Source organism: Colius striatus, chromosome 3, assembly GCF_028858725.1.
Source record: "Colius striatus isolate bColStr4 chromosome 3, bColStr4.1.hap1, whole genome shotgun sequence".
Classification (NCBI taxonomy): domain Eukaryota; kingdom Metazoa; phylum Chordata; class Aves; order Coliiformes; family Coliidae; genus Colius; species Colius striatus.
This window is the reverse complement of record NC_084761.1, coordinates 9,117,624-9,141,056: the sequence shown is the minus strand read 5'-3', so window position 1 is coordinate 9,141,056 and position 23,433 is coordinate 9,117,624. Positions and strand designations below refer to the sequence as shown.

Here is a 23,433-nt window from a genome sequence, read left to right as displayed (position 1 = left end):
AAAAAAGTTTCATATGAGCATGGATTTCTTCCTGTTCCAAGGATTATTCCATGGTTAACATTTGGACTAAGCACAGGTTCCTGATATCTGTCAAGCACAAGATTTGTGTTTTATAATTGCCATAGAAAATGGCAGAATTAGAGGTTCAGATGTGATAAATATTTGCTTAATGTGAATAAATGTTCCTTAGTGGAACACAACCCCTCAGTAAAAGAAATTAGACTGAAGTGGTGCAGAGTTTAAAATACACATTTGTACTGAAGTACTGGTAGCTGCATTTGATACGTGTTTAATTGTGCATTTTCTTATGTCTATAATGTATTATTTTGAATACTTCAAACACTTTTAAACTTTCTTTCCAGCTGTACGTAGCAATACAGGGCAGAAAACTCAGCCAGAGGTGATGTCACAGAATGCAAGAAAGCTGATTCAGAAAAATCTTGCCACGTCAGCAGATACTCCTCCAAGCACAGTCCCAGGAACTGGCAAAAGTATTGCCTGTAGTCCCAAAAAGACAGCCAGGGACCCTAAGACAGGAAAAGGTAAATACAGGGCTGGGGAAAAAAACCCACGGAAAATAAACCAAGAAATCTGCAACTGACAACAAAAGACCCCAAAACATACCAGTGGGCTTCTGTGCAGGAATGTCAAACTCAATGTTGTTGTATTTTGTACCTCTAGCTGTGCAGGAAAGGAATTCATATGCAGTTAGCGTGTGGAAGCGGGTCAAAGCCAAGTTAGAGGGCCGAGATGTGGATCCCAACAGGAGAATGTCTGTTGCTGAACAGGTGAGTTGAAAATAGTAAAGCCTCGGTAGCAGTCCTTGCTGTAAGTATATGGTAGTAAACACATCTGTGTATGCTGAGGTAGGCCTTAAAGACTGAAATCCTGTTGTGAATGAGGAGGTCCCTTTGGAGGTACAATTTATGCACCAATGCAAGTCAAGGAACGCTGCTGCCTTGTGGTGCTGTGTTTGGGGTTTTTTTGTTTTCTACATCGTAGACTTATGTAAAGTCAGGAATTGGATAAAACTGTTAGTTTACTGATACACAACAAAGAGCTATGTAACAAATGTTGATATCCAGGGAGAATGTGAGATAGTACAGCTGTCTGTAGGACAGAACTTGTCTGTGTTCACTAGGGTAACACAACCACTCTCCTGGTTCTGGGGACCCAGATATCCAGGTAAATTTGAGAACATTCAGGGTAGAGGCTACAAATAAAGTGCTGCATGGTCTTTTTTTTGTCCCTCTAGTGTAGATTCCTATTTCTGAGGTGAACTGCCCAAAGTTGTGTAAGATTAGCTTTACAGCTACTATAGAGTGTTCTCACTGAAACTTTGTATTTGCAGGTGACATCAGTAAATTTTCACATCACTTGTACACTTAAAAAAAAAAAAATCTATCTCATTTTTAATTACTTGTTTGACCTTTTTAATAGGTTGACTTTGTGATTAAGGAAGCAACTAATCTAGATAACTTGGCTCAGCTGTATGAAGGTTGGACTGCCTGGGTATGAGTAGGGAGAAAGCAGATGAGTCTGGTTCAGCGAGGTCAGACATCCACCAGAATCAACTCGGCCTCAGGCATCCGTAGCCGCACCACAGTCGGTGGTGATGCATACTGGGGCTTAATCTGAGGAAACCTAGGAAATCTCGGTGCACTGGGAAGTGAATCCTGCAGGATAGCTGCACTCAGGGATACGCTAAACACAATGGTCTGCAACCCCCACGGTCAAGGGTGGAAGCTCACCGCTTGAACAACACGGTTTGTCTTTCTGCTCCGGAAGAACTGCAAACGTGTCTGGGGGTTGGCTGCAGAAAGAAATCGGGATGCTACAAAGCGCAGAGTGATTTGGAACTCAATTCCACCTGACCCTGTGAACAATTCAGGAAACACCGAACCCTGTTCAAAGAAAAACAGAAAAAACAAACCAAGGGGGCCATGAAGAAATCACAGCAAGGGAAGATTTGATGCATTCAGATTCTTGTAACTCTTGTTGCCTGGCAACAGTGCTGGTTGAGTCGACCAGTTAGTATGGAAAAGGCTACAAAATGTAAACTTCAGAAACAGACTGAAAGCAAAGAGCTGTACATCGGATATGCGCTGCATTGGAAGAACTTCTGAGATAGAAGAAGAAGCCTTTGTTCTCTTCTCCCTTTTTCCTCTTTCCTTTCTCTCCTCCCTCCCAGCTTCTCCTTGCACACACCCCCCTCTTGGCTTATTCTTGTAGGTTAGGCGTACTTCCAATATACTTTTTATTTCAATCCTTCTACTTCACAGTTCAGTCAAATTTAACAACTTAAATTTTGTTTGGTAAATGAATTTTCCAAAAGCACTGAAAATGTAGGACATCAATGATTGCTCATGAGTTGGATGGTCAAATGCAAAATGTAATTTTGGTTATTTTAAAGTCATTTCTGTGATTCTATTATGTACAGTTTCTCAAAATTGTCACTGTGCATTTAAAAGTAATGAATCCTACAGGCATTTGGTTTAACGTGCACTTCCCTCTGCTTGCAGTGTACACTTTTTTGTAATTCAAACTGTCCCTCCAACCTCATTCTACTGTGATTGCTGTAGTTTCTTTCGTACGACGTAGCTAATCCAATGTAATCTTTACCTTTTTAAAAACCGGGATAGAGTACCTAGTAGAGTTTTACATTGTTGATGACAGATAAACAATAAAGTGATGTTCTGGTGGAGGTAGAGTGATATGCTTTTTACTTCACTTTCCTCATACTTTTAGTTTACGCTTGTAAATTATAATGCTTCAGTTCACAGGGGTATACATATAATCCAAGAAATGAAGGACTCTCCAATTTTTCTTCAACTAGATCTGTAAAGATTCCTGCAAAGTAATTTTCCTTTGCCATATGACTTCTCTAGATGATTGTTCAAGAATTCATCCATAGTGAATCTTCCTCCAAGGTTTTTTGGATTTCTTTTTAAAATCAGTTCTGCACTCAGAGTGTGATGATGGTCAGAAAAGTCTCTCTAGTAATGACATCTTCTTTCTTAGCTCGGTGTCCAGCTTGTCTGCTGGTTGCCTGAAAGATGTCTCCCTTCCTTTTTCAAGTGGGACACCTTTAGGAAAAGGCTACTTCTTACTCTTAGAGTGAATAAGCCAAAACCAATTCAGTTAGTCTTGCAGGTGCTGATAGCTAAAGCAGAAATGCACAGTGGCGTTCTCAGCCCAGGTACATTTGTGTAGCTCTGGAACACGTTTCCTTTTTGTGAACTCGGTGAATTCATTATACACGGTTGCTGAAAAACAAGAGATGTGGGAAGATGCTCTATGCCATTTTAGTCACTTTTCAGAGTAAAAATACACTTGAAATGCAGTTTTTGTTTTCAATCAGAATCTAAGTATTAAAGGATTTGAGCCAAGCCCACTACTGGCATAAAATTCATTTCATGAATGAATGGCTTTGCAGCAGTTCATCTGAGTAGAAAGCTTGGCTAGTGATTTTCAGATAACACAAATTAATACCAAGTGTAAGTGATGGACTTGTATTATTTTCCCTGTTTGCACTATTGCTAACTGCTCTGCCTCCCCACTAGGTCTTAGAACTCGCTCTCTCCTCTGTTGCCAATTTTCTGTGGACATGCACTTTGAAGCATGAGCATTTTCAACAGACACATGGCCTTTTTTTGCATTCTGACTGCCTGATTAGGGGAAGTCACAGGCTTTATCTCTAAGGATGCCCGTGCAAATGCATTCCACTGCCCTTGCTTCCTGAACCCTCTGCCAAGCCGTGCATTGAGTGTTGCAGTGAAGAACATTCATATGCAGAACAAAGCACTTGACATTCTAGGTCTTTTTTAGTTTTCTCCAGTTAAAAATAACCTTAGAAGCCAATTTGTTTGGAGCACCCTAGTAACAAGAGTGTATTATACATGCTGCTTTTATTTCTTGGAAGCCTGGGGGGAAGGGAGGGGCAATGCACTCACCTGTGGCTCATGTATTATACCTCTGCTATCCAGAAATGAAACACTTGTGTGGAGATGGGTTCTTACTGCATAATTTAATAAAGTTTTTGAATTAAAAATATGCATTCATAATTTCCTTGTATGCAAAAACCACTTGTGCTTATGAAAAGTAGGGGGGAAGGATGAAGTGCCTAATACAAAACAACTCCCAAATTAGACCAGGGTTCTACAGAGACTGGAATTTGTGTAACTGATACTGAGGAGACAGCTCCCAGGCTGAGGCGTCAGTGGGGCTGTCAGCTTTTGTGTGTCGTTGCTTTTTTTCTTGGTAAAGGTTGGCAGTATGGCAAATTGGGACAGTCTTAGTTAAAATAAAATATAGGTCTTGGCTGAGCCTAAAATACAGATCTGCACGTGCATCTTGCTTATAATAAGACTACATTAGTTACATTATCTTGTTAAAAGATGTGTTGCTTTTAAAGAGATACCATCCCTTCATTTTTTTCAGTAAATGTCTTAGTTGTACTTTTTTTTCCTGCAGTAAGACAGACCTATAATAATGCAAATCTGGGATCAAATCCTTGCAAATATATAGCAACCAGCTGAAGCTACAGAAGTTAAACCGTTCAGCTGAAGGCAATTTTCTGCACCGTGCTGACCTGCAGTTAAGTGCTAACCAAGGGACTATGCCACAAATGAATTTCTGGAAGTATGCTCATCAGTTCTAAGTTGTTACCCCCTCCCAATTATAACTCTAGAGGCAAGGAGTTGAGGTGCTCTTAACCTTTTGAAAAGCTAGTTGCTTGTTTGTCTCTCTCCCCACTCCCCTTCTGTAAAGCCCTCTCTAAAGCCAGGATGTGGGTCCTGCTCTGGGGTGTGTTTAAACAACCCGGAGTCATTAGTGGTGTCCTAGGTTGTTTTGGTGGAATAATGGCAGTGTCAAGTTAATAACTGGAATAGATGTGTACAGATAACAAATTTTGGTACTTTGCAGGCACTTAATGATGAGTTTTTTCATTTGCAACAATTACTTTTGCCTGCAGTGGTCAGTCTATTGAAGTAGTAACACAGTTTTACAGAAGCTTGAAAAATAGACAAGGACTTGAGTCTCCCATATAAATCAGAGAGAAGGAGCCAGTTTTCTAAGGAAATAGGAGACATCTATAAAAGCACTGGTGCCATTTAATGCTAGCATGTGGTTACCTTGTGTGAGAAAGGAGGATGTTTCACTGCACAAACTCCAGTGCAGGGTGTGTACCAGCCATCAGCTGTCCACTCTGGTGAACTGGTCAAATAATATTAATCTTGTTCACTGCTTTGTGATGCCTGACTGAAAAGCACCATCTAAAAATATTCTTTCAGAAACACTGGAGGGCTTGGAGAGGTTAAAGCTCTATTTTCCTAAATAGTCCTCAAGGTTAACTTGCTTTGATTATTCATGAGTGTGTTCTGTGCCTAGTACATGTGTCCATCTTATTTTAGCACACTCAGGAACTTTAAATGTTTCTTTCCACTTCACAGAATCACACTTCCCCAACTTTTCTTTTTTTACAAGCTTTCCCTAAAATTGTCAGACACTTTTTTTTTTTTGCATGAGAGAATTGGACTGGGAAAAAAGTTTAGGATGTCACCTGCCATCCATCTTTCTGCATTATTACCAAGTAATAAATTAAAACCTGCTTTTTTTTAAGCAGAGAATAGTTATTGAGTATATTGTTCACATGTTTTAGGTAAAGAATTTAATTGAAAATAGGGATATTACATAAAACTACTGTTGTATGTACTTAAATATGCAGCTGATATGACAATTTTGCCATCCATTAGACTTTTTATTGATAGCATAAGAAAAAGAGCTTGAGGTGTGTTTATTGTATTAATGGGATGAGTGGGTGGAGGCTTCACACATAAAATGTGTGTCTAAGTGCACAGAGCAATTAAAACTCCTTTTAAAGGTGCTTTGAAGTTAGCTTGGGCGTTTGTTTAATTTTCTGTGCATCTGCTAGGAGAGAATCTGTGTGTAGGAAGAATGCATCACACTGCAGCGTGGTATGTGTCACACGTGGGAGCATACAGAAAACAATTTTATAGCTCAGGTAATACATACGAGAGGTGACATGAAGGAACTGCACAACTCTGGGCCCTTGAGGATAGGAGAAAAGCTGTAACAGGAGACTGACTTGAGCTGACTTGTGAAAGAGTGGCTGGAAAATAATTGAATGTCACAGTTGCTGGAGATGATGGAAATAGCTGCTTTTTCATTGGTAAGTGCTTGTGGTTTTGTGGTGAAAATCACACATATTATGGGACCAGGAGCTACTTGACCATACTAAACAGCCAGAGAGGTGGTTTCTGCAGGATGCTGCACATACTCTGGAGAATACCAATGTTCATTGCTATGTGTGTCTGTGCTTTCTCAAGGAACTAATCAGAATTAGTGCTGGTATCAGCTCCCTGTGAAATTAGCTTTTGTTTCAACTTTTCTGTGGTAAACAATAGATTTTGAGGATGGGCTCCATCATTTTCTATGAGCAAAGTGATACAGAAAAATGTGCTTAGCTTTTAGCAACATGTAAATGAATTTAAAAGTTCGATAAAGTATCTATTCTTTGTATGGAACCTTCAATGAGTGTGAAGAGCACCCTGTAAAAGATAAAACAAGTCAGTACAGACAGACTTTTACAGTATCATCCTTAGTCCTTTTTTTCCTCTCCTTCAAACTGGTGAGCTGGATTAGAAAAATATTGCAGGTTTGGTGCCAAAAAGTGATGTGCTCTTTGCCCCCATTTTGGAATTGCCTTACATCCTAGGGATTAAGATTAAGCTCATTAACACCTGTCACTGGAACACTTAAGTGAGAAAATTTGTATCCTAATGCTTTTTTTCCCCCCCGTTGTCTATTTCCATGCTCCTAAGGCTTCTGAAAGAAACCAAACTAGCCTAGCCAGGTCAGGCACTGTTGGTAGTAGGAGCTGGAGAGCCTCACGGTGTAGTCGAGTTGTTTCATCAGTTGCCTGCGGGGTTATCTCAGCCCATCTCAGAGAGGGGGATGTCGGTGCCTACAGCTGACACGCCGCCTGCTGCGTGTCAGTCACGTACCAGAACGAAATACGATGTGCTGGAAAAACAGCAGAACTTTAAGTCAAAGCCGGTTTGTTGGCGAGTGCCTCCACGGCCGTGTTGCAGCAGTGAAGGGCTATGAGTCAGCCTTGAGCCACTCTCCTGCGGGAGGCTCGGTCTAGCTCATAGCACACGAACACAAGCGAAGGTAACGCGTTTTTGGGCAGCACAGAATGGGGCTCTAGGGGGCAGGATTTTCCAGTCTTCCCCGTGACCGTGGGCAGGGCCCCGTATCAGACAGCAGCCCGCTATCGCGCCGGGGCCCGGGCAGGCCCCAGCCTCGCCGCCCCTCCCTCGCCTCAGCCCCGGCCCGCGCCTGCCGCAGTCGCATTGCGACGGGAGGCCCCGCGCCCATTGGGCGGCCGTGGCCATTCGAATCCCAGCAGCCAACCGGCTGTCGATGAGGCGCGACAGCAGCTCTGGGATTGGCCTGCGGTGAGTTTCGAGTAGGCCAATCAGAGTAGGGAGAAGACCGGCGGAGGCTATAAGAGGCGGCGGCGCGGGGCGGGAGGGTGTGTCCGGCGGGAGGCGGCAGCCGGGGCCGCGCAAGATGGCGGAGGGCGACAACAACAGCGTCTACCAGCTGGTGAGGGCGGGCGGCCGGGCCGGGGGCTCGGCCTGACGGGGGCCGGTCAGGAGCCAGTGCTAAGGGAGCCAGGCCTGCCCGCGGCGGCCGCCGAGCCTGTGGAACGCGGGGCAGCTGCCGCCTTGTGCTGGTGGCTGGGGAGGGTGCCGGCTTGGGGCGCGGTGGGGGCTGGGCCGCAGCAGGCTGCTCTGTGTCTCTGTGTGCCGCCTCCGGGCGCCGCAGCGGCCGCGGCGCTTGTTCTGCTCGCAAGAGTATCTGGGCCCTACCTGATGCGCAGGGCTCGCGTTTCGTATGCACGTCTTTGCGTTTCAACGTCCGTTGGCTTTGTTACCGGGCGCTTCAGAGGCGCAGGACAGCGGCGGGAGCGGAGCGGTTGGATTAAATACGTCCAGGCCGGCCTTGAATACCTAACAAATGAAATAAATACAAGGATATATGCGTATTAGTCTCAGGGTAAACGGCTGCCATGGGAAAAGGGACAATTAAGGGTAAAAGCAGGTGAAGGGGCCGAGGAAGGGAGGCTGTGCGCGCGTGGTTGCGCAGGGAAGGTGCTTGGAACCCGACGGGCAGAAATCCGTGCGGTGTTCGCGAGGGCAGCTCCTCTCGGAGCACAAGTTCCTAGTTATGGAAGCTTTATGTTGCTTCGTTAATGGAAAAGCTCTGCCTTTGATGAATGGACTCTGGAGTGAAGGTGGTGTTGATAAAAGCTGACCGAAGTTTTCTCTACGTGGCCCAGGGGGAGAGCAACTTGCAGTAGTTGTCGTCTGCGCTGACAGACACAGGCTGTTATTAATAACGATTCCACCCTGTTTCCTGTTATCTTTTCTCTTGATTGTGATGTCAAATGCAGATAGCCAGGGGTAATGAAGCAAAACAGTTTGTCATAAAATGTCTTCTGTAGAAGTGTAGGGTTTTTTTCCCTTCACGTGACAGTTTTCAAATAGTTTCTGATGGTATGAGGCAGGAAAACTGTGCTTTACCGTGACAGCTGCACTCAGCTGTCCCTGTTCTAGTGGTGTGAGGCTGCCCATTTGAACTCTGTAGCCCACAGTTAAGAATGAAACCTGCTCTGCTTTTGCTGCACAGCACATGTGAGAGTCTTGATGACTTCTTCACCTCTCACTACTCAGGCAATGATGGTTTCTGCTCACAGCTCAGGTTTGTAATCTCTGAGATACCTTTTCCCAGGGAGGGAAAAACCGTTAAGCTGTGTTAAATGTGTAATGCCTCAGGTGAGCTGTGAAGCAAGTCAGGCATCAGCCTGCCCTTCTTGCAAAAGATATGTAGGGAGGAATATAGCAATAATATAGGAAAACAACTTTAAAGACTGCCTGGTCACTGTCTTGGGCAGCCTGTGGGAAAACTTTCATTGCAGTTCAGATGTGATCAGTTGGGTTGCTTTCCTCTCTTGTGGATTCTGAGTTTTTCATGTCTTGCAAATAATAATTAAAGAATTGGTGTTGGACAGCAGCTAGAGGGCTCCAGTTTACTGCAGCAGGGTGGTCTTTGAAGTTACATACCTTTTAAATAGTTCTCATATTGTAATTTTCCAGATGTTGACACCAAAAACCTGGGAGGTTTTAACTTGATTTTTTTACTGATTAGAGGGGAAGGGGAGTACCATAAGTGGGGGGGTTGAGGGGAAACACCTTGGCAAAATCTGGAAGGAGATACTGTTTGGTCTAATAATATATTTGCTGCTACCTTGTTAGGATCTTTATAGTATTGCTGTTACATAACTTAATCTAAAGCTTAGAATGTTATTACTAGTTGAATTACTCAGAAAGGTTTGTGACTGAGGTCTTTAATTATGACTTTTTTTTTTAGCTACTTCAACTGTGGGAATGAATTTGATACTCTGGGTAGTAATAAAAGGGTTTTCTTCTCTTTTTGTGTAGGCTTCAGAAACTGCTAGCTTGGAAGAGCAGTTGCAAGGATGGGGAGAAGTGATTTTGCTGACGGATAAAGTCCTTCGCTGGGAGAGAGCCTGGTTTCCTCTGGCGCTGATGAGTGTTGTTTCCTTTTCTTTTCTGTAAGTAGCTTGTGGAGGGAGCCTAAAACACTGTTGTAGTTTCATGGCTGGTAGCAAACAATTCAGTAAATTAGCAAGGTGTCTTTAAAAACCTAAAACTTTAAAAATCTTACTCTGGGTTCTATTTCTGAATGTGTGTGAACTTTGTTGAAAAGAAAACCCCCCCAAAAAGTATTGAGAACAGGAAGTAACATAAATCACAATCTGCTCAGAGGAGGGGCAGTGCTTTCGTTTGCCAGCTGTTTGAAACTGTGCTCAGCTGTGTGTTCCTCATTTGTGTGTTTGCTTCTGCCCTCATCCTTTGTATCCCGCTGTGTGGTCAAACCTGGTTGTTTCCTTTGGCGTTCTTCCCCAAATCAATGGCAGTATCAGTGTGGAAAATTAGATTCTGTAGGAGAAGCTTTGCTATTCTGCATCTTTGGTGTGGTGTTCAGGATGTGTTCAGTTTTTGCACCATTGTTTTTTTACATTTCCTGTCCTTTGAGAAAGGAGGAAAAGAGAAGTCTGCAGGTAACTTTCAGCCAAGAGGATAGGAGAATGTTACTAGTCTCGGGACTGGAGATATAGAACTGGCTCAGTGGAGGCGTTTCTACCTGCTTTTATGTAACATGGGTAGTAGTCAAGGTGACCCCAACCTGCCTTGTACAGATAAGTGTCCATGCCAGCTCTGGAGCTTGCCAATTGAGTAAGGAAGAGAATTATAATATCTAAATGGTGGATGTCAGGAGTTTGAGACATCCTTTTTTTCTACTGTATCTAGCAACAGGACAAGGGGTAATGGGATGAAGATGGAGAGCAAAAAGTTTTATTTAAGCATAAGAAAAAGCTATTTCACTGTTCAGGTGAGGGAGCCCTGGCACAGGCTGCCCAGGCAGGGTGTGGAGTCTCCTTCCTTGGAGGTCTTCAAGACCCACCTGGACGTGTTCCTATGCGACCTGATCTAGGTGACCCTGCTTCTGCAGGGGGGTTGAACTAGATGATCTCTAAAGGTCCCTTCCAACCCCTACCATTCTATGATTCTATGATAAAAATAAATGTAGAACTAGGTAAGGCTGGGATAATTGGTCTTCTGCCTAATATAAATTTTATGATCTTCAACAGAGGTAATGAGAGTGGAAATCAAGTGAAACGGAAAAGTAGCTTTTAAAATGAGCACTTGCATGAACTTCAGGGTATCCTGTTATAAATTCAGTGGTTATAGTAGGAAAATCTTGTGTAGAATTAATACTTTGAGGAAGTAGGCAGAACTACTTCAGGTTCTGAACTGGCACGGCATCAGAAATGAACATTCAGTGAGTAGCACAGTGCCAGATGTACAGAAAGACTGGCCTTGCAAGGGACTGTGCAATTCATTTCTTTATTTCAGTGTTCAATAAGTTCTGTCAAGTGCAAATAAGTAGCACGAAGCACAACTGAGGGTTAACAGCTGCTTAGGAGATGAGCTGGTCCTTGTCCAGCAGCCATACTGCTGATCTGAGTGATGACATTTAATATATCAAAGCACAACACTGCCATTATCAGAGATTTATAACTCCTTATCCAAACCAGATTTGGTTGGCTCTCACAGGTTAGAGCAAAGACAACCTGTCATGCATCAGAATGCTGTGATTTACCTAAGAACCAACAAGGTTAGAGCTTTTCTCTCTACCTGGTTATTTAGTGTGTTCTCTCACTCATCCTCATCCCTCAGCTGCTGTTACATTCACTAGATATTGACTTCTGAGAGTGCAGCAATAATGAATTTTTACTTCCACTGAACTTCCTACTATATGTGCTGTATTGTATTTTCTTTTATAGTACATTAAGAAAACTCTGGGTTTTTTCTGTGGTTCTTTGTAATAGTGTCGAAATACTTAAACCTCTTTTTATTAGTAATAGGAGCAAATGTTCACCTTTTTTGAGGTTGGACAAAAGGATATGTCTGCTGTTTGAAATCTTGAGCTAATTTGAAGAGATTACTAAATATGTCTGATGTTTAGCAGTCTGAACATCCAGAACTCATTTCTCTTGTCTTCTTTCTGCAGGATGATCTACTACTTAGACCCATCAGTTCTTTCAGGTGTCTCCTGTTTGGTTATGTTCCTCTGTCTGGCTGATTATCTTGTTCCTGCTCTTGCACCTAGAATCTTTGGCTCTAATAAATGGTGAGGAAAGCTTGAATTAAAACAGTTTGATTGCAAAATAAATACGAACTTTATCAAAATGGTTACCTGACTTGCAAGTATCAAATGATTACTTAGTAGAGTTATGGTAGTAAGAAATTGGCAATCTCTCTAATATATGAAGTGAAGACACTAGTAAGATGTCCTTAATTCTTCTTTTTTCTTAAAGATAACTCTTGCAATGGTAGTTTGTTCTGCTAAACTAGCTTTTTAGTAATTAATCAATAATAGATACCGATAACTAAAATTATGAATAAGGATATTGGACTATATGCTTGGAAAGAGTGACAGTAGTAAATATGACCAAGGAAAAGAGTAATGCAGAGAATGTGAATGATTGTAGGCAACTGAAACAGACTTGTGATGGTAACAGATATCACACTACTTGTGTGTATCACACTGGTATCAGATGAAAATCAATGGGCTTCTAGTTGGAATGTGGCCTCTCTTTGGGAGTCTGTTTAAGAGTCAGTGTACAGCAGAATTACACAGGCAACTGCATTACAGGGCTCAGTGAAGACAAGGCATAAATGTAAGTGTAGCAAGTGCTGGGATAAGTCCTGGATACATTTTTACTCCTGGAAAAAACACCATAGAGGATTTAATAAAACTTCAGATGAAATCTTAAATCCTTATTTCTGACTCTTTTTTGTTTCCCCCCTCTGATAAAAGGACCACGGAGCAGCAGCAGAGATTTCATGAGATCTGCAGCAATCTGATAAAATCCCGTCGCCGGATTGTTGGCTGGTGGAAACGGCTCTTCACACTGAAGGAAGAGAAACCCAAAATGGTATTGAGTTACAGGAGTTCATCTCTATTGTTAAAAGATTGTATTGATTTTGTTTTGTTTGAGGAAACTGGTTTTTCATACCAAGAACCAGCAGTTTTGGCTGTTGATGCCAGTTGCATCTAATCTTCTTCAAACCTGGAGTGGCAAGATAAATGACTTTAAACTTACAATACTGTGCAGTTAGGAGCATGCTCTTGATATTAAGATAAAGTTAAACTCAGTTTCTTTGGGGGTAGATTTTTGGCAACATGGCTTGTTGCCAGTGTACATGAACTATCCAAAAAGAAATCTTAATAAGGAGTCAGGTACATGATACTGAGATCACTGTCCCAAAACCAGATGCTGGTACTGTGTGGGGTTGTGAGTTGTGTCAGTGGGGATGGTGTAGATGACTAAGGATATCTGGGCAGAAAGGAACTGGTGTCCAGTAAAACTAATGGTCTGGAAAGAAAACATAATTGTAGACTCTAATCTCAATGCTGACAAGCCCGCACATAGGTATTGTGTTTGGAAGGGCCAGCAAGTTTCAAGTTAGCTTGAAGTGTTGCAGGTACTGGAGGGAAGGGGGAGAACTCCCAAGAGATCTGTGGTAACTGCTCCCTTTTCATTTTTTAGTACTTCATTACCATGGTTTTTTCTCTTGCTGTGGTGGCCTGGATTGGACAGCAAGTTCACAATCTCTTTCTGACCTATCTTATTGGTAAGTGCAGCAGGAAAAACGGATGTAGCTTTTTTGTTGTCTCCCTGAAATGGCATGAAGCTGCTAGAAGTAATTTCTGATTGTGTCAGTGTGGTGACTTTTTTTTTTTGTTTGGGTTGTTGTTTTTGGTCATAGGGTTATATTTTTCTGTTTTCAAGCAGTTAATGGGGCTTAAGGGAAGCAAGGAATTGCAAGGTGACAGAAGCTCCTTAAAGGAGTATTAAACAATTTTTTTTTTTCTCTCCCTAGTAAGTTTCTTGTTGCTGTTTCCTGGACTAAACCAGCATGGGATCATTACAAAGTATGTTGGAATGGCGAAGAGGGAGATAAATAAACTTCTCAAGCACAAGGAGAAGAAAAATGAATGAAGACCTAATCTTTTACAAGAATGAAAGTGTTCCTTGGGAACAGTTTTGAGAATTAATGTGTAATTAAGATAATAGAAGTCATATTGCTCACTGGCTTTTTTTTTTTTATTGGCTCCTTGATGAAGTGAAAATGTTACTGTAGCAACTGCTGTGGGTTTGTGTCTCTCTTGCTGTGCTGACCAGGGTCTGCAGCCAATCTGATGTGAAAGATTTTTATATATGAAGCTTATTATTAAGTGTCTTTACCCAAACTGTAAGAGGATACAACAGCAGAATTGAAATGTGTGTTAGCATTTCTGTAACTGTGTTCATTTCACTGATCATCACTCTTCTAATTACTGATGGTTACTTTGTGGCTACAGCAAGTGTGAAAGGCAGTTCAGAAAGCTTTCACTACTTGGAGGCTTGTTGTTACTACTGATCCTTGTGGAAGGAGGACAATTAGCTGAGTAAAAATGATCATAGCTGAGGGTGCATACCCCAAATCAGGGCAGAAGGTGAGCTCATTGTCTCACTGAATCCGTTTTGCTTCTTTTTGGCTGCGTATACCAGGTGATTTGTTGAGTAAGGGTCTGGAATATATAAATATGTAGTTCAGTTATTTAGCTGTAGTGTGAACTTCAACTTGTTGCACTGAGACTGTAGAGAATCAGTTAAGGTGTGTTACCTTAACAGCTGATTGTTCTAAAACCTGCTGTTGTCATGGAGCTGTGTAGCACGTTTGGTTTGATATGAATGTTGTTGTCTGGATACAAAATCAAGTTGAATATCCTTGATTTATCTGTGTAAATATGTCTGTCTGAATTGTTTGTGCTTTTCTATGACCTCTCCCTCCTTTTTTTAAAAACTGAACTCTTTTTCTTTAAAAAGCTAAAACCTGTGTTAATGCATTTTAAAAGTTGACTGTTTTAAAATGAACTCCTCACCATCTATTGTAGCTGTGGAGTAGATAAATACAGATTAAAGAGACAAACAGACTTTACAGACTTGCTCTTTGTGAATGAATTTGAAGTCTGAAATACAGACTTTAAGACCTAGTCATTGTGAATATACAGAAACTTGTGTTGACTGCATCTTGGTCAGGAACAGGAGGTGGGAATGTGGGTAGGGGTGTGTGTGTGTGTGCTGTCTGGTGTCCCAACACAGAATCACCTTTTTGCTTGATATAGCTCACTGGAAATAATAGAACTTTTACTAGCCATGACAGTACAGTGACAGCTCCTCTGGCAGGGAAGAGGCTGTGATGTTATCTGTAGTTGATAAACAGTGATAAAAGTGACAAGTTTATGGACAAACGTGACCCAATCAGTAAAATTTGTCATAGATCTGATCTGTGGGCAGCTGTGCCAGTGCCATCTCGAGGTGGCAATGGGGAAGCACTCTCCTTAGCTGAGGAAATCATAGAATCACAGAGTGGTTGGGGTTGGAAGGGACCTCGAGAGATCATCTAGGCCAAGCCCTGCTAAAGCAGGTTCCCCTTACTCAGGTCGTGCAGGAACACATCCAGATAGGTTTGGAAACCTTCAGGGGAGGAGACTCCACACCATCCCTGGGCAGCCTGAGCTGTAAAGAAGTTTTTCCTTAAGTGGAACTTTTTGTGTGCCAGCTTATGTCCACTACCCTTAGTACTGTTGCTGAAGACAACAGAAAAAAGTGTCACCCCCATCCTCCTGCCATCCTTCTGTCACCCCCATCAACTGTTGACGTTGCAAGTGTTGATGAGGTTCCCCCCCCGCCCCTCACTCTTCTCCAGGCTAAAGAGCCCCAGGTCTCTCAGCATTTCCTCTTAATGTGAGAGACGTTCCAGTCCCCTCATCATCTCCGTGTCTCTCTGCTGCGCTCTGTCCAGTTCCCTGCGTCTCGGGCTGGTGAGCCCGGCCCTGGGCACAGCTGGAATGCTGAGTACGGCCAGGCGAGGGGACACTGCGAGGGCCAGAGCTGTCCCGCGAAGAGCTGCCGGCAGCCGCTCCGCCCGCCTCGGCGCCGCTCTGGGGCGAGAGCCGCATTCCCCTTCGGAGCTGCCTCTCTGCTCGGTGTGGCTCCGGCCTTCAGCTCCCCGCGGTCGGCCCTCGGGACACGGAGCGGCTGTTCCCGGTGCGTGCGGAAAGAGGACACGGCTGCCCGTGCGCGCTGCGGGGACGGGCCCACCTCTGCCCCGGGGCGGCTCCGCGGCGGTTTGTCCCTCCCGCGCCGCCGTAGCGCCGCCAGGCGCGAGGCGTCGCGGTTTCCATGGGAACGCGGCGGCGGCGGCGCTCCGGAAGTGCGATCCGCGACTCTCGGCCAATGGGAGGGAGCCCAGGCCTGGCGCGCGGCGCCTTCCCGGCTCGGACGTCAAATCGCGCGAGATGTCACCGCGCGCGGCGCGCCACCTCGCGGCCATGGCCCTCCCATAATCCCGCGCGGGCGCCCGGCCTCTTCCTTTTCCGCCATCTTGCTGCTCCGGTGAGTGGGGGGTGCTGCGACGTCCCGGCTGCCATCCGCCGCCTCCTGCCCCCATCCGCGCTCCGCGGTCCTCTCTGTCCCCTTCGCCGGGGCCGCGAGAGTGCGCCCGACCGGCCCAGCCGGTTTTGGGCCGCCGGCGTGTCCCCTGGCGCTCTCTGGAGCCTCGGGAGTGGAGGGTGGGGGGACGTGCACTCCTGCCTATGGCTCCGCGCTCCGCAGAGATGAGGAGCGGGAGGCGAGGGTGGGGTCTGGGGCTGGCGTGGCAGCCAGGCCAAGGCCCGTGCTGAGGGAGGCTGGGCTGGACAGGGCTCGGGGGAGCTGAGCCGCGGAGCCTCTGGACTTCAAGGAGTTAGGAGCGTGTGCCGAGGCTCGGGAGGAGGTAGCAGAGGGCTGGGAAGAGGGCGGCGGGCCGGGCCCAGCGAAGGCAGGAATGCTGCCATCTCTCCATGGGCAGGAGTTAGCCAGGCCTGTGCGTTTGGGAGGCTCTAGCTTAGTGGAAGAAGCTCTCGAGTGCTATAGGACCTGACCGTCTCGGGAGTGGCCCTATGGCCCAGTACAGAAGCACCTTCTTGGCCAGTTCTGACAGTGAGGCTACAGTCCCAAGTCTTGTCACGTCGTGTAGTCCAGGCATCAGGTCTTTATCATGGGAATGCAAGAGTCGATGCACGTTTTTTTTCCTAAGGGTGCTGTGTTGCACTTGTATCCTGCAGCGTTTTTTCAGATAAGTAAGCCCAACAGGATCTGTTACATCTCACACCACGTATGACCTCGTTTTTGAACAGGGCTAGTACCATGTAGTGGAGTTTTAAAGTTCAAAACTGTACACTTGGGAAAGGTGTCCTAGTGAGAAAACAGGTGGTGGCTTTTAAATCTTCATTTGTGCTTGTTGACAGAGCCGAGTTTCAACCAGTGTCAGATTTCCTAAGTTGTCAGTCCTCTTGAGCATACCCCACTGTGTGATTTGATCTGCTTTTCAGATTAAGAATACTTTTTAAGGTTTGATGTAACTGTCAGTCTAGATCTAGGTCTAAATAAAAAGCACTGCACAGAATTTCTCTGCTGCAAAGCTCACAAGCACAACCTCCTTTCCTCTCCTCTCCCCACAGGCACCATGGTGCGCATGAATGTTCTGGCCGATGCTCTCAAAAGCATCAACAATGCCGAGAAGCGTGGCAAGCGCCAAGTGCTCATCAGGCCGTGCTCCAAAGTCATCGTCCGGTTCCTCACCGTGATGATGAAGCACGGTGAGTCTCAGACTGCACAGCCCTCGCTCTCTTCTTCTTGGTGTCTCTGGATGTCGTGGTATTAAGGTGCTTTTTTGACTAAAAGTAAACCCAAGATGCTTGAGCTGGTTTGCTATGATGTAGTTAGTTGGGTTTTATTACTGTAGCTGGGTGTTGTGTGCTTGATTTGTCTGGTAATCTTTTGTAGGTTACATTGGCGAATTTGAGATCATTGATGATCACAGAGCTGGGAAGATTGTTGTCAATCTCACAGGCAGACTCAACAAGGTAGGATTGGTCTTCCTGAATTCAGTTCTCTAAGTGGTAATGGACTTAAGCTGGAACACAAAAAGTTCCAGTTAAACACAAGGAAAAACCTCTTTGCCGTTGAAATGAGGGAGCCCTGGCCCAGGCTGCCCAGGAAGAGCGTGGAGTCTCCTTCTCTGGAGGTTTCCAAACCCTCCTGGACATGTTCCTGTGTGACCTGATCTACGTGGACCCACTTTGACAGAGGGTTGGACTGGATGATCCCCAGAGTCCCTTCCAACCCATGCCATTCTATGATTCTGTGAAGGTGTTTAAAGAAACTGAAATGAAATATTTTTCTGCTCCAGTTCTGAAAGAATGACTTGTCATGAAAGTGGCATTTGTTGAATCCATGTAAGCAATGGTAATAAGAGTGTTACCAGTGGTTATCAAATGTGGTTAATGTTTCTGGATTTGTGATGGTATGGTTGACAATTTATTTTGAGGTCAGAGGATGTAAAACACACACTCAAGGAAACTGCTTGTGAGTGCTGTGTGTTTTTCTCCCTGTAAAGTCTTCCTGGCTGCCTAGTGGTGTCTCAATTTCTTTGATGTGTGAGCTGTCTAGAGCACTTGTCTTGAGCTGGGAGCTGTGTCGTTTTCCAGTTGACATTTAATACTTACAAAAGCTGAGAAATTTTTTGCTGCTAGATGGGCTTTGTTTGCAGTTGAGGGAAAACTGAATCTTGTGTTAATTAGTGCTTTTTAAGTTCCTGGGGCATAGGAAGTATTAATTCATATATGTTTTGGAAATGTTTTAAATGCTTTTATCTCAAAATGCCAAGCTTTCTAGTTCTCTGATGGCTTGCTGTGTGTTGTCATTTCCAATTAAGCTGTTTAGGGGAAAGGTGGCTCTTTACTAATGAAACAAAAAAAGTTCCTTGGTTAGAATATGTTTGGGACTGTTTCCATGATGAACAAATACTGCAGCTGAACATTACTTGAGTGTAGTGGACATAGAATTCCAACACCACCCAAAGTATAGGTGTTCTGCATCTGTAGTACAATAAGGTGTGTCAGGTTGGAGCTTAGTGTTCCTTGGGGAGTGACACACTGATGGGTCTTGGAGGGTGCAGGTGGATATAATGTTTCTCTCAGTAATTACAATAAGGAAACAGTGGTTTGGTTCAGAGGAACATCCACCTGTGCAGGAAGGTGTGCTTCTGTTTTGCTCTTGGGTATTTATTAAGGTAGTTAGAGCCAGTGAGGTAACTGGAGGTGGTAGCAGTGGTCATGTTGAGGAAGTACCACGTTTCACTTGAGAACTTCAGTAACTTTTATGCATGGTAATTTCCCCCTCTTTAAAATCTACAGGTATTTTTTTGCTAACTGTGTGTGATGATAAGTGGAATGTCCCTGAGTAACTGCAGGTTTTTTGATGATAGAGGATGCTTCCTCTTTAGTGGTTTACAGTAGCCTCTTGTGCTAGATCTAGCCATTAATTTGTTTGTTTGGGTTCAGCAGCAGCATAAGTCACTCTGTTTAAGTGAGGAGGAGGCAGCAAGGCTGAGGAAGTCACAGCTGAGTAGCTGTGTGAGAATCTCAACTGACCTCTGACCTGGGTGGGAGGAAGGGCTGTTTCACACTTTAAGCAAGGGGATATGCTGCTGGGGTAGTCTTCTGCTATCTTGTTCTGCTAAAAATATTTCAGTTGCAGTTGTGTTAATTGGAATGACAAATGTGCAAATCCCAGTTTATAAAGTTTGTCGTGGAATTTTGTTTTGTAGTGTGGTGTAATCAGTCCCAGATTTGATGTTCAGCTGAAGGATTTGGAAAAGTGGCAGAACAACCTACTGCCTTCACGTCAGTTTGGGTAAGTATGGAAAGAATTTAATCTGTGTCATGTAAAAATGGTGAGGATTTGTTATGGTTTCGTACCACCTCAGTTAGACTCCCCCCACACTTTTCCCCTTTGATCAGTCTGGAGGTAGATACCAGCCTAAAATGCACCTTCCTTATAAATGCTCTCTTTCACCAGTTTTAAAGGGGCACTGCTAAGCAAGGACTTGTCTTTTCTTCCCTTTGGTAAATCCTGCTTTCACCATTTCTACAGTTCACAGGGAAAATAGGGCTTTTCTCTTCTTTTATTTTATTAGGGGCCACATACAGATAGGGTAGCAGTCATGTAAGTTATCAGGTCAGTAGAAGAGGTTGAATTACTTTAAACTTTCTGGTTGCGTGTAAGTTGATGCTAAGTGATAAGAGACTCAGAGCCTCTGTTAACAAACCTCCACAACATAAACAGTCTTACTACTCTGCAGTATATATTTACTTCTGCAAATCCACTGAGGGGAGTAACAGACCTCGGTGCAGCGGGGTGGAAGAGCTGAGAGCCTTCAGGGGCTTGTCCTGCCTGTCCCTCCCATCACAGGGAGCTGAACAGTGTCTCCTCATTTCTGTTCCTGTGGCTCCAGTGGCACACTCTGGAGCTGCTTGTGTGTGTGATGTCTCAGGGCTTCCAAGTATTTCTGGAGCGGTGGGCCAAGGTTCTGCGCCAGGAAGCTGTGTGAGGTGCTCTGGTAGCGCAGCCACGGGTACTGGCAGTGACCAGGGCTGCCAGTCCAGACTCAGATACTCTGCTGATCTGGTGCCTGGGGCTGGGAACACAGTTGGGCACAGTGCTGGGGGCTGGGGGGTTGTCTGGTAACATGGCAGCTCTGCCTGCTTGGGGGAAAAAAGCTTGAAAGAGAAGCAGACTTTGTGTAGAAACTGTAACATTGCTACAACAGCTGAACTGACCATACAATGGGAATGCACAAGAAAACTTCTTACTGAGACTTAGCAAATAGCTGGAGAAGAGCATGTTCTCTGCATGCTGCAGTGCTGTGCTTGGGAGAGGAGTTCCTTGTTGGTGTCTGATAACCTCATCTTCCTTCTGTTAGACCCATTCTGACAGGTGTTGCTGGTGTCCTACAGAGGGGACACCAGTGCTGCCGGAGCACGGCGGTGAACTGAGCAGATGTTCTCTCTCTTGGCAGGTACATTGTCCTGACAACCTCAGCTGGCATCATGGACCATGAGGAGGCGAGGCGAAAACACACAGGAGGCAAAATCCTGGGGTTCTTTTTCTAAAACTTGTAAAAAAAGAGGATACTAATAAATTGTTCAAATGGACTCTGGTGTTTCCAGTTGGTATTTAATGGCTTCGAACACTACCTCTGGTGGTGCTGGTAACAGACAGCTCTGCAGTGGTGCTTAAGTTCCAACTGACTTCGGATGACGTTTAGATCCTGCACCATCCCTGGTCACAACTTTCATTTCTGTTAATGATGTGACACTTAATAGTTACCATGTGCATGACAGTTATGGGTCACTGTTACATGTATGTGACTCTGTAGTTTCACCTTTTTGACTGTGATGCTGTATTTTCACCCTTTTGGCTAAATAATAGAAGATGCCTCGTGAGAAGGTATTTCCTTGTTACAGTTTAAAAGGTATGAGATGTGGGACTGGAATAATTAAGGTGGTTGAAGTTTGATTTCAGATCACAGACTTGTTCCATATCTTACAGCAGTGTGGCCAGGAAGGCCAACAGCATCCTGGCTTGTGTCAAATAGTGTGACTAGCAGGACCAGGACAGCCGTTGTCCCCTTGTACTCAGTGCTGGTGAGGCTATACCTGGAGTGCTGTCTCCAGTTCTAGGCCCTTCGCTACAAGAAGGATATGGAGATCCTGGAGCATGTCCAGAGATGGGCAACAAAGCTTGTGATATGTCTGGAGCACAAGTCTGATGAGGGAAACTGCGAGTATTTAGGCTGGGGAGAAAGAGGTGGAGGGGAGATAACGCTCTACAGCTATCTGAAAGGAGGTTGCAATAAGGGGAGGGTCAGTCTCTTCTGACATGTAGTGACAGGAAGAGAGGAAATGGCCTCAAATTATGCCAAGGGAGGTTTAGATTGGACATTAGGAAAAGTTTCTTCATTGAGAGGGTTGTTAGACACCGACACAGGTTGCCCAGAAGGTGGTGGAGGTCCCCAACCCTGGATATACTGAAAAGCCATGTAGCTGAGGGACATGATTTGGTGATAGCCTTGGCAGTGTGAGGTTAGTGGTTGGACTCTGTGATCTTAAGGTCTTTTCCAACAGAAATGATGATTCTGTGATCATGGTGTACAGAGTACCTGAGGTAGGAGGATTTTACTCTTTTTATTAAAATGTCTACATAGTTCTTTGAAACATCAGGTTTTTGGGTAGGTGGTTGCTGTGCAGCTGCACTGTGTGGTGCCACAAAGATGCTGCTGTGGGATTTCTTTCAGGTATTGGAGCAAGGAAATTTGAGGTGGTGAGTGTTTGGCATTGTTGGTCTGTTTCGGGTATCAGATGCATGACAGCATAAGGTACTTGATAGAGAAAAGTGATGTGCAATGGTAGGACAAGGGGCAGTGGGTATAAGCTGGAACATAAGAGGTTCCAAAGAAACAAAGGGAAGAATTTCTTCACTGTTCAGATGAGGGAGCACTGGAACAGGCTGCCCAGGTGGATTGTGGAGTCTATTCTGAGAACATTTAAAACCCACGTGGATGAGTTCCTGTATGACCTACTCTAGGTGGTCCTGTTCTGGCAGGAGTTGGACTAGATCTTTTGAAGTCCCTTTCAGCCCTTGAGATTCTGTGATTCTTCCCAGGCAGTGCACAGAGCAGGTGACTGCAGTTGAAGAGCTTCTTGCATATGGTGGAGAGTGGGAAGCAGCTTCTGGCTGATTGCATTGTCTTTGGGCAGCAGTTGGGAATATCTTGCCTTCTTTTGCTTTATTTGGAGCCTTGATCAGCAAGGAGCCTGTAGCAATGCAGCAAGCCTGTCCCAATGAGCTATTAAGCAGCTGTTGGACTTGTGATTCTGACAGAAACAACCTTCCTTCTCGGTGATGTGTCTGGTGCTCAATGTCTGCAGTTGCTGGAGTTGCAAATCTTATGTCTTGAAGGTGATATGGCATCACAAAGCTTTGCAGAGAGCCTTGGGATGGAAGTGTCTTCAGGCACAAAGTCTGTAGTTTGTAACTTGGTCAGTCTGTTACTGTTTACTGAGAAAAGATGGTGATGCTGTGAAGCGAAGGAGTTTCATCCATCTGTTGACAGGCAGCACAGTCCTACCTGATGTGGTGGCTCTTTGAGGAACAAGAATCTCACATCTGCACAGAGCTCTCACCCCAGTGTCCTGGTGGTATCCCCAAAGGGACATGCAGCTGACTGAGAGGAGCAGGGAGAGAATAAAATGACTAGTTTGGCTGTTTTGTCTCAGTCACCAGCTGGTTGGGGTCCAAGAGTGCGGATGGCAGATGACATCCAAACATGCAAATGTGATTGATACAGTTCTTGGTTTGAACCAAATTTGCTTAGCTGAAGATGAGGATCTGTAAGCTGAATTACAAGGAGGAGTTAGAAGTCAGAAGTCTGGATCCTTTTGTCATTGTCAAATCAAGCTATTTGTTCCAGGTTTGTTTTCTACGTTGAATGAAGTTCATTCTGCAGTACGAGGTGTGATACACGCATGACATTTAGCGTTTCTTGCTCAGAGTAACCCTGAAGATCATGCCAAGGTTCCACGGTTCCTTACTATAAAATCCAGACCAGAATAGGACACCCATTTCTGGTACCTGATGGGAGAAGGTCCCTGACACTTCAAGGCTTCCTTTAGATGAATTTACTATTGCTTCAAGTTCCTTGGTAGCTTGACATTCATGTTTTAAACCAATTGTACAGGACACCCACGTCAGTTTTTCTGAACCAGTTTACCTCTGGATGTCTTTTGCCACCACAGAGACTCTTTTGAAGTAAG

At 44.6% G+C, this 23,433-nt stretch overlaps 3 protein-coding genes across 4 annotated transcripts in view; all 3 read left to right on the top strand.

The window, feature by feature from the left end:
- The window catches only part of SMG1 (SMG1 nonsense mediated mRNA decay associated PI3K related kinase), a 66,643-nt gene extending 62,590 nt beyond the window's left edge, over positions 1-4,053 (top strand). For both annotated transcript variants that reach the window (XM_061994366.1, XM_061994365.1), the window contains 3 exons: positions 363-542; positions 682-788; positions 1,441-4,053. In XM_061994366.1, the coding sequence (XP_061850350.1) occupies positions 363-542; positions 682-788; positions 1,441-1,518 (365 nt within the window). In that variant the 3' untranslated portion in view covers positions 1,519-4,053. The remainder of the gene's footprint in view (positions 1-362; positions 543-681; positions 789-1,440) is intronic.
- Positions 4,054-7,563: 3,510 nt separating this feature from the next.
- Positions 7,564-14,669, top strand: ARL6IP1 (ADP ribosylation factor like GTPase 6 interacting protein 1). The gene is made up of 6 exons (XM_061992780.1): positions 7,564-7,635; positions 9,534-9,667; positions 11,692-11,811; positions 12,502-12,619; positions 13,235-13,319; positions 13,569-14,669. Exons 1-6 carry the CDS (start codon positions 7,600-7,602, stop codon positions 13,685-13,687), a joined length of 612 nt encoding a protein of 203 aa, XP_061848764.1. The 5' UTR covers positions 7,564-7,599; the 3' UTR covers positions 13,688-14,669.
- A 1,400-nt stretch (positions 14,670-16,069) lies between these two features.
- On the top strand, positions 16,070-20,772 carry RPS15A (ribosomal protein S15a). The gene is made up of 5 exons (XM_061992650.1): positions 16,070-16,129; positions 17,236-17,373; positions 17,561-17,640; positions 19,386-19,471; positions 20,637-20,772. Exons 2-5 carry the CDS (start codon positions 17,241-17,243, stop codon positions 20,728-20,730), a joined length of 393 nt encoding a protein of 130 aa, XP_061848634.1. The 5' UTR covers positions 16,070-16,129; positions 17,236-17,240; the 3' UTR covers positions 20,731-20,772.
- The last annotated feature ends 2,661 nt before the right edge of the window (positions 20,773-23,433 follow it).